The sequence below is a fragment of the Mustela putorius genome, unplaced genomic scaffold (genome assembly GCF_011764305.1).
Source record: "Mustela putorius furo isolate JIRA1106 unplaced genomic scaffold, ASM1176430v1.1 tig00000997_pilon_pilon_pilon, whole genome shotgun sequence".
Taxonomy (NCBI): domain Eukaryota; kingdom Metazoa; phylum Chordata; class Mammalia; order Carnivora; family Mustelidae; genus Mustela; species Mustela putorius.
Genome location: NW_025421527.1, coordinates 6,087,228 through 6,096,597, shown reverse-complemented (window position 1 = coordinate 6,096,597; position 9,370 = coordinate 6,087,228). Strand labels below are relative to the sequence as shown.

The 9,370-nt window shown below is 65.4% G+C and overlaps 1 protein-coding gene across 11 annotated transcripts; it reads right to left on the bottom strand.

Moving 5' to 3' along the window:
* Window positions 1-178: 178 nt before the first annotated feature.
* On the bottom strand, window positions 179-9,008 carry CRTC2 (CREB regulated transcription coactivator 2). 11 transcript variants are annotated; one of them, XM_045086911.1, is made up of 16 exons: window positions 8,698-8,822; window positions 8,120-8,217; window positions 6,114-6,215; window positions 5,920-6,036; window positions 5,374-5,435; window positions 4,689-4,757; window positions 4,405-4,508; window positions 4,275-4,304; window positions 4,067-4,161; window positions 3,919-3,968; window positions 3,583-3,827; window positions 2,881-3,284; window positions 1,637-1,906; window positions 1,355-1,435; window positions 959-1,145; window positions 179-812 (listed from the first exon to the last, which is right to left on the bottom strand). In XM_045086911.1, exons 2-16 carry the CDS (start codon window positions 8,186-8,188, stop codon window positions 598-600), a joined length of 2,100 nt encoding a protein of 699 aa, XP_044942846.1. In that variant the 5' UTR covers window positions 8,189-8,217; window positions 8,698-8,822; the 3' UTR covers window positions 179-597. The 11 variants fall into 11 exon arrangements, with proteins under 11 accessions (XP_044942846.1, XP_044942845.1, XP_044942844.1 ...); XM_045086910.1 differs by lacking the exon at window positions 8,120-8,217 and having other exon boundaries at window positions 8,725-9,008; XM_045086909.1 differs by lacking the exon at window positions 8,120-8,217 and having other exon boundaries at window positions 8,698-9,007.
* Between the last annotated feature and the right edge of the window lie 362 nt (window positions 9,009-9,370).

The following is a 9,370-nucleotide window of genomic DNA, read 5'->3' as shown; positions in this document are numbered from 1 at the left end:
GTCGCTTCCAGTCGTGACTGCCACATTCCATGCTGGGTACAAATCCTGAGGCTGGGACCCTGCCACGAGCCACAACAGTGACAGGAAGATGCAGAAACCCTAACAGACACAAGGGCCTGGCCCCAGGGATTCTCTGGATCCCCAAATGCATCCCCAAGAATAGACACCACACCAAGTGTTTGATACGATTTTTTTATTAACATATAATATATTTAATAAAAAATAATATCCACTCTGGCTCTCTCCTCCACCGCAAGGGGGAGGAGTTGTGAGGAGGGGCTGGCACTGCCCACCCCAAGGCCTCAGGGTGCCCCCTTCACCCCCCCAGCCTTCCAACAGGCTCTGACCTCCAGACAGACGGTTCAGGTTCAGAGTTACAAGTGCTTCAGGCCCTCCCTGCGGCTCCCCCAGGCCCGCCCCTTGTGCAGAGTTCAGGGGCCACCTGGACAAACCCCTCACTTTTTCTCATTCCTAGGATCCCTCATTCATGTGAGAAAGAGGATCTGGGGGCAGAGTGGAGTCTCTACTGGCCAGGGGGTTGGGAGGAAAGGGACAGTGATGGGGAACAGTCACGAAGAGGGGCTCCGCCAAGGCCCCTCACTGCAGCCGGTCGCTGCGGAACGAGTCCTCCACAGCAGGATCGGGCAGCAGCGCACAGGGGTCACTCAGCATGTGGAGCCCTTCCAGGCCCAGCGGTTCCATGCGCAGGTCCTCCTCCAGCCCCAGCCCCAGCCCAGCGGCTGGCCCCTCAAAGCCAGGCACTCCGGCCAGGGCCGCCGCAATCTCCTTGGAGAAACCTGGGGAGGACTCCCCTGTGTGGGCAGAAGAGACGGGTGAGGCCCGCAGCCCGTCCACTCCTCTGCAAGCCCGGGCCTCCTGATGCACTGGGGAATGGACGTCCCCCACACTGCGCCCGCCGCCCCCCACACTGCGCCCCGCCGCCCCCCACACTGCTCACCTGGGAGGAGGACGTTGGGCCCCGAGGCACGGCGGGAACAGCGGGTCAAGTTCTGGCGGTTGAGGGCACGAGGGGCCTGGAGGCTACTCACTGGCTCCTCGCCCCCTAAAAATCCAGGTCCTTCAGAAAAGCCAGGGGGGTCCAGCGCCAGGCCGGCTGACGGGCTCTGCATGGTGAACTGCTCCAGCTACGGACACACGGACACACGGACAGGGCCCGAGGAGGCACTTCAGAACGGGGGGTCCCACTGACCCTGCCTGCCTGGCAAATCCGTCCTGTTTGTCCAGCAAAGCACGCCCCGCCCCCGACTGCAGAGTCAGCGCAGAGTCGGGAAGAAGGCGGCAAGCAGAGCCCAAGCGGCAAGCACCAGGCCCGGAGTTGGTGTGGGCGCCGTACCTGCCGGGACAGAGCGTGGGCATGCCCCGGAGAGAAGGCGTCAGAGTGGCTGTCGTCAGCAAGCGCGCTGCGCAGAGCGGGCTGGGGGGCAGCAGCGAGAGCAGGGGTCAGACGCAGGAAGGCAGAAGCCTCGGGCTGGCGGAGCTCTGCGCTCCAGGGGTCGGAGCCTCTCCCCCACCACCCCGGATCTGCCAATTCAGCGTGCACCAGCGATGCGACGCAGGGGCCCCTCGAGCCCACCCCCCCCCAACCTTCCCCCTGCTTTTGGACCCGGGTACTCACACTCCCCAGGCCGAAGTCACTTCCTGGCCGGTGGTAAGACGGCTGCCCTTGCCCACCGGAGCTGGGCGGGTACAGTGACCCGAAGTGCAGCGGCCGGCCCAGGGGCTGTCCCCCGGAGGGCTGCCTGGAGCAGGCCTGGGAGGTCAGCCCGGGCTGCTGCAGAGGCTTTGGGGTGGCCGGTTGGCTGGGCAGAAGCAAACCAGGGGTGCTGTATGGATATGGAGGCAGCCGCTGGTCAGTGGACAGCTTGCTGGTATCCAAGGGGACACCCTGAAGAGAAGCAAGGAAAGAGGGAGAAGCTTACCCCTCAGGAGAGCCCCTCAGCCAGGGCTTCCCACCCTGTGAAGCCACAACCATCCTCAACACAAACGTGCCAGCGTTCCACGGGACACCCCGGGGCTGGGTGCCCGCAATCACCACGCACATCAGGACCAGAGCAAGTGAGCGCGGCCACCACCGGCCCCCACCCCCTCACCCCCCGCCGCAGGTGCGCGCCCCGTGGACTCGAGGGACTCGAGGGCAGACACAGGGAGAGCAGGAAGGAGGGAGGGAGGTGAGGCTTGATCCGGGCTGCAGGGAGCAGAGCCCCGGCAGGCCTGGCTGCAGACCTGCCTCCGGGGGCGCGGACCGCCCATCCCTGGGAAGGGCTGCGGCCCAGAGAAGGGGCAGGGGTTGCCGCGCGGCTGGGCGCTGAGGAAGGAGCCCTCACTGGTTCTCCTTCAGCTCCCAACTCCCCCTAACTTGCTAAGCGAGCTCGGAAAGTACTTTCCCTCCGGGCAGTGCCCTCCTCTGTACCACGAAGAGATGGGGCTCCGTGACCCAAGAGCCCCTGACTCTATGAACTCTGCGGAAGAAGAGCAGCGGCGGCCGGGGCAGGACAGGATGGAGGCGTGAGAGACAAAACACATGAGGAAAGCAGCTGGGGGAGAAGCAGGGGAGGAAAAGCTACGACCTACGGGGCTGCCCCTGGCTGGGCCCAGCCTAAGCACAGCCCGGATGCGGCTCCTGTGACCCTTAGGACGGCACCCGTGTCCCACAGGTGAGGCGGCGAGGCTCTCGGCCCGCACAGCACCTGTCCCGGGATGGGGTGGGGGTGGGCCGTGAACCGGGAAGCGGCTCACCCCCAAAATGAGGGGCACAGAGGAAGGAGGGAGCGGAGAAGCACAGGAGCGAGGGGCGTGGGAGGGGGCGTGTGGCGGGGAGAGAGGAGCAAACACACAGGGACACAAGGCCGCCACGCGTACCTGAGTGATGGAGGACAAGGTGGGTGACATTGTTGGCGAAAACTGTTTGGGCAGCTGCTGTTGGGACCTTCTGGCTTCAGCTGGGCCCGCGGGCAAACTCAGGGGGCTGAGGGGCACGCGACGGTGGCGGGGGGAGGCTCCGGGGGTCGAAGGTGGGTAAGGGGGGGCAGCCAGCGCGGGAGCTGAAGCGGAGGAGGAACTGGAGGAGGACAGGGCCGGGGCACTGAGCGAGGGGTGGCCCAGCGAGGCGGCGGGCAGTGCCTGGCGGCCCAGGGAGGAGGCCGGCAGGGAGGGGTGGCTGTGGGAGCCCTGCAGCGGGGGCTGGGGGCCGCTCAGGGAGGCCTGGAGGTTGGGATTGCTCAGGGAGGGCTGCAAGGACAGGTGGCTGCCAGGGGACTGGAGTCCTGCAGGCACAGACAAGAAGCACGGGTGCCAACGTTACCGACGGGGCCGGGCTGCTTTCTGCCCAGAACAGAGAGCAGCGACCAGACTATGACGCGGCGACACAATGTCCTCCCTGCTCTGTCCCTGACAGTGAGGCCGGCACGGCCCACCCGGGGGCTGCCCGCCATCACCTTTCGAGAGAGAGCCGCGCCTGCCGTGTAGAATTCCTGGGGAGGACTGGCGCGGGCGGTCACAGGAGGCTCCCGGCCCAGCTCCCCCAGCACCCCGCCCCCCCCTCCAGCCAGGACAGCCGCTCACCCGGGGCATCGTAGCCCGCGCCAGGGCCCAGGCCCCCGCTGATGCCGAGGTGGGTCATGGTGTGGGTCAGATTGGAGGTACTGTTGCCCCCGCTCAGGCTGGGGTAGGCCATCTCCTCCGGGTCCAGGGGAGTGGGCAGTGGCGGGGGGAAGTGCAGGCTGGTGAGGTCGGGTAGGGAGCCGCCCGTGTTCATGGCAGGTGGGAGGCCAGGCACGCCGGCAGGCTGGTCGGGGGATGGGAAGGCGCTGCAGGGCACAGGAAGAGAGGGGAGATGGGGCAGAGGCCGGCCTCCCACGTGTCCCTCGGCCCCTCGGGCAGCCTAACAGAGGCACCTACTTAATTCCAGGGACTTCACAGGACCGCGGTCGGGAAGAGGATGAGGACAGCTGAGGAGAGAAGGAATAACGTGGGAAGGAGGCCAGGGCTCCGGAGGACGGAGGAAGCCCCGCCCCACAGAAAGAACCGGAAAGTGGGCCGCACCGACCTTCTTAGGATCCCATGGCTTCAGCAAATGCCTGTCGTCCAGCACGTTCTCCTCAATAGCAGGGACTTGAAAGAGAAAGACTGACGATGAGACGGCTGGAAAGGAGTCAGGCAGAAGCCGCCGAAGTGAGCAGACCCAGCACGAAGCCCCCAACACCAGCCCTGAAGGTCGTGGGCATCGGTACCCACGAGTGGCGTGGGACACATACCTCTGGAATCCACTTCACCATCCAGAAAACCTACAAAGGATGCGGGACAGTTGGCTACAGTCTGGACTTCTCTATGGACTTCCGACTAAAGCTCCTCAGGTCACTCCCTGCCCGGGGCCAGGCCATTTACCTCCACGGCGGCCGGGCAGGATGCTGGGAGGGGCAGGGCCTGGATAAGTGTCCTGAGGGCTGGGGTTCATCACGCTGGTGTGAAGGGCAGAGTCAGAACTCGTCCTGGGGGGGCGGGGTGTGGGGGGGGGCAGAGATGAGCTGGGTGGGACCTTGTTTCTGGTCCCCAGGCCCTGCTCAGCAGGGGAAACGCTAGCAGGGCTGGGACAGGAAGCCGGGTGGAGGGTGGCCCGACAGGACAGATAAGAGAGGTGGCTCTGAGACGGCCAGGGCCCTGGCCATCACCTGTTCAGCGCAGATGGTAGTCGAAACATCTGGCCCTTCTCCGCAGGGAAACTGCCCCAGGGCACCGCCCTGCGGGGGAAATACAATGTCAGGACGAGCAAGGCTATCCAGGGAGAGCAAGCATGGGGCTGGGGAGGACCAGGCCACAAGCAGAAGACAGACAGGGCTGAGCGCCCAGGGCCACGCCTCCTTCCTGGATCTTCTGCTACCTGGACCCCTGACCCCTCTCCCACAGTCAAGCTAAGAGACCTGGAAATTCTCAACTTGTCTCTGCCGGGACCCGCTGAGTAAGAATCCCGGAGCCCAGGAGCCCAGCAGCCATGCCGGTACAAGCACTGAGGATGACTTGGCCCGGGGAGGCTCGGACACCCGGGGCCAGACCAGCACACCTGGCACCCAGTCCTGGGGAGAGGCGGCCTGCTCCCTCCCCAGATGCACACACCCCAGCCAGCCACTGTGACCATTGGTCCTGCACTGGCTGGACCCGGAGGCTTGGCTGCCCGTGTCAACACGGCCAGGGCTGGACTCTGACCCACCTACTGCGCCTGCCCCCACCCCTCCCAGCCAGCCGTCATGGAGGAAGGATTGTTCAAAGCCTCGACCAACAAGCCTAGCCCCAAGCCAAACTCCCTCCAGAGACACAGCTGAGAGTGGACAGGAGATGCTGCCTGCCCTAGACACTGACCTCCGCCAGCCAGACTCCGGGGGAGGAGACAAGTAGGCAGGACCATAGGGCGAGCTGTCGACGTGAGCACACCAGTTAAGGAGAAAGGGAGGAGGGGCGGGGGACACAGAGACCAGAGAAGCACAGGACACTGGAGCAGGTGGACCAGCTGCTCAGAGAAGCGAGCACCTCCCTCCTCCTCTTCCGTGAGGGGCAATGCCAAGGGCCAAAGAATGCAAGAGAAAAGGGAACCGGGCCCAGCAGAGCTGGGAGAATAAGGCAGAGTAGCGGGATGGGGCATGGGAAGCAGCGCAGTGAACGTCTCCACAACCGAGAGCTACCAAGAGAAAGGGGAGGCAAAACATGAAGAGGGGACCAGACCCCCTGCAGCAGGAGACCTATGTCCCCCATCACGGGCGCCGTCGCGGTCACACGGGCCGAACGGTGGCTTGTCTGGGAGGCCCGGAATGGACGGGGACGGAGCCGCACACAGAGCCCCTCCCTCCCATGAGTTCCCCCGGAACCCCGTCTCCTCCCCTGCCTGCCCCCACGCCCCCGGAAGGATATGTGGCGGGGGCAGCGGCGGAGCGGGGACACCATCCTCCGAGGGTCACGCTGCACTCGTTCCACCAGCCCGTGGTGCCGTGTGCCCCGAGCCGAATCCAGAGGTGAGTGGAGGGGGCTCTGCCGGAAGAGGCAGGTAAGTCCGCAGGGGAGGTCGCCCGAGAGCCCGCGATCCCCCTCGGCCGGTGTCCGCTTACCTGGAACTCAGCCAGCCCACAGCCAATCTGGTTGACATTAGGCAGAGAACCGCCGTAGTGGGAGCTCCTCGTGTAGGCCAGGCGCAGCTTCTGGGCCTGTAACTGAGAGGGAGGACAAGCGCGAGTGTCAGGGAAGCTTCTGACCACTGCTCCTGTGCCATCTGTCTCCACGGCATGCCGTCCCACTGGTGCCAGGAGGAGAGGTGCCAGGAACCGCAGAACCGGCCAGGCCGGGGACACGCCACCCGCATCCACGGCACCGACGGCTGGCATTACCCAGCCAGGCAGGGTCTGATGCTCTGCTCGGGGCATGGCCCAGTTGGCATCTGTCTAAACAGAGTCCCCGAAGGGTTGCCGGCAGCCCCCAAGCTAGTCCCATAGGGTAAGTCCCGGGAAGGGGGCCCATCAGGCACCTCCACTTTCCCTTCCTGGTGCGCCAGGACTAACTGGAACATGAGGGGACAGCCAGAGGGAGAGGCCACAGAGCCATGATCACCAACCTCCTTCCTTCCCGCTCCGGACGGCACAGGCTTCTGGGCTCTGCCATTTGCCCCCCTCAGGAAAGTTACAGAGCCTGTACCACCCAAACTAGAACATCTGGGAACTGCCGGCTCTCCTCGCTGGAAAACCAGTCCCAAAACCAAGAGGCAGACTTCTAGCTCATTCAAAAGCCCCTGGATGGCCAGGGGAGCCTTGAGACTGGGGGTGACAGAGGGAGCAGTAACCCTGTTCAGCCCGGCCTGATCCCCACTTTGGGGAAAGGTTATCTGGCCCGGCAGTAAGACGCCACAACCATCAGTCTGGCAGGCTGATCCTACAGATCCTAAGTCCTTCTGCGGGAGGTGAATGCCTACTTCTGAGGACCGCTGCAACCAGCCAAAACACAGACCTAGGGCAGCTGGTGAACTTCTGGGGGTCATGCATTGCTCTGCTGACCCCAACATCAGAACTTTCTGTTCCAAGAGGTCAGCACACACTATGGAAACCATTGGGCCACTCCAGATTGCTGTCAGTACGCGGCCAACACCTGCCTCCCGTTACCGTCGGCCCCAACGGCTGTATGGGCCTCAGCAGAGCCCTCTCTGCTAAGCTAAGCTCCAGATCCCTTACCTCCAGCTTTAGACTCTTGGGTTCCCAAGCCCCGGCCTTGTATGCCCACCAGACGTCAATGAGCAGCAGAGAAGTAATTTGCAGTGGCAAGGTGGGCACAAGCAATGTTTGGACAAACCAGGTTGCTCAAAAGACAGAGGCCTCAGCTCTGAGCTTCTCACAGCCTTTCTCCTTGCGCAAACCCTAAAATCCCACCCAGCGGCTGCAGGAGTCAGAGCCCAGACAGAGGACAGGGCCTCCAGCAGAGGCTCCGGCCCACGTGCCTGCCTCCGTCCCCAGCACGACCAGAAGCTCCGCGGCGGAGCCAGAGCCGTCTTTGCTCAGATGGATCACGACCCTCCAGCACTAAGAGGGAGCTGTGGCCAGCGCCTCCGACCTGCTTCCCCACTAATGCTCTCTGTTCGGACTCCCATGAACCAGGACACATGGTCTCTAGAGACCCAAAGGGGAAAACACACAAGAAAAACTAACAGTTGGGAAGACAGAAACAAGAGCACAGCCAGAGTCGCAGGCATTGATGCAAACCAGTTGGACAGGCAGAAAGAGCTCCCAGCGGTGCTTCTGTTCCACCCTCTCCCCGGGAGCTCCTCCTGGATGGGCCTGGGAGGGACCGAAGGGGCAGTACCCTCACCTGCCTTTCTGAGAAGAACGTGTCCCTGAACGAGGACTGCAGGCCAGCAGGACAGACTCCCGCCCTCACGCCCTCTGATACTGGGGCCTGGGAAGCAAGAAGCGAAGGCCAGAGGGGCTTCGCAGGCAACCGGGCCGGGGTGTCTTCTTTCTGGAACTGCTCAGGAATGAATGTCCCCTACCCACAGGCGACCCTCCGAGGAGGCACTTTATAACCGACCCACAAAGCAGCCATCTTCCTAGAAAGCTCAGCAAACCTAACCTACAGCCAACTGGTGACCCGCTCTGGAGCTTCCAAGTCCTGCGTCCCCTCCGCGGCGGCCAGGGCAGAACATCAAGCGCCGTCTGGAGCCACGGACCTCACCTTCGTTCACGTCAGGAAACCACAAGAAGCATTTGAAAAAGGAAGCAACGGGAAGGGACGCAGGAGGGGACTTCCTGCCCCCCCGACCCGGCGCGGCGCGCAAACCGCTCCCGGGGCCTTCCCCGAAGGCACCCGGGCGGCGAGAGCGGCGCAGCGGGGCAGACGGACCGGACCGCAGGAGATGCCCGCGCCGGAGGCCCCGGCGGCCCGTGCCCACCCCCGCCGCCGCCCGAGCCCCGGGGATGCTGCAGGGGCGTCCCCCGGCCCCGCCGGCTCCCCCGGCCCCCGCCGGCTCCCCCGGCCCCGCCGGCCCCGCCGGCGCCCCCGCACGCCCGTCTTCCCGCCCCGCGCGGCCCCCCCACCCGCGCCGCCCGGCCCGCGGCCGCCCCGCTCCGCCTCCCTCGCCGCGGCGCCCGCCCCCGCCCCGCCTCCCGCTCCGGGCCGGCGCCCCCGGCTCCCGCTCCCCCGGCGGCCCCTCACCCGGGTGGAGCCGATGTCCATCATCACCTCCTCGAAGGCCGCCGTCTCCTCGGCCTGACGCTGTTTCTGCAGCGCGATCTTCTCGCTAAACTTGCGCGGATTGGAAGCCGCGGCCGTGGCCGAGCCGGGCCCGTTGGCGCCCGCCGTCGCCATCTTCCCCGTGCGTCCCTCCCCGCCACCCTCCCGGACAAGCCACGGCCCCGCCGCGGGCCCCGGCCGGCGCCTCCAACCGCAGCCGCCGCCGCCGCCGCCGCCTCGGCGAGCACCGCGAACCCGGCCCCAGCCTAGCCCGGACCCGCCGCGCGCGGGGGCCGCCGGGAACTGTAGTTTGTTTACGTGACCCCTGCGCGGCCCCAGGCGAGCAGTCCGGACAGGAAGCGGACTCCATTTCCCAACAGGCCTGCGGCTCCGGGGCCTGGGAGCCTGGCTCCTCCCCCGCGGCTCCTCCCTGCGCGGAGCCCGCCGGGAAGAGTAGTTCCGAGTTGGTCTCGAGCCTCGGAGCGCGGAGGGGAGCGGGATGCGGGCGAGGGAAGGATTCGGGAGGAAGGGGAAGGGGTGGAGACGGGGCGGGAAGAAGGAAGCAACGGAAGAGGGAAATCTGCGTCTTCGGGGAAGGGCCTACGGCGCCTAGAGAAAACGAGAGCGGGACTCTCGGAGCAGCTGTAAACGTCTG

Bases quoted from the DNA above. Each gene is read 5' to 3' on its own strand.
- CRTC2 (XM_013049922.2), bottom strand. From the start codon at position 7,102: ATGGTTTCCATAGTGTGTGCTGACCTCTTGGAACAGAAAGTTCTGATG. The intron at 5,436-5,919 runs ATATCCTTCCGG...TGGTGTGCTCAC, and splicing joins TCCGCCGCTGCCCCCGCCAC to GTCGACAGCTCGCCCTATGG. The intron at 4,758-5,373 runs GTCAGTGTCTAG...TTTCCCCCGCAG, and splicing joins CCGGAGTCTGGCTGGCGGAG to GGCGGTGCCCTGGGGCAGTT.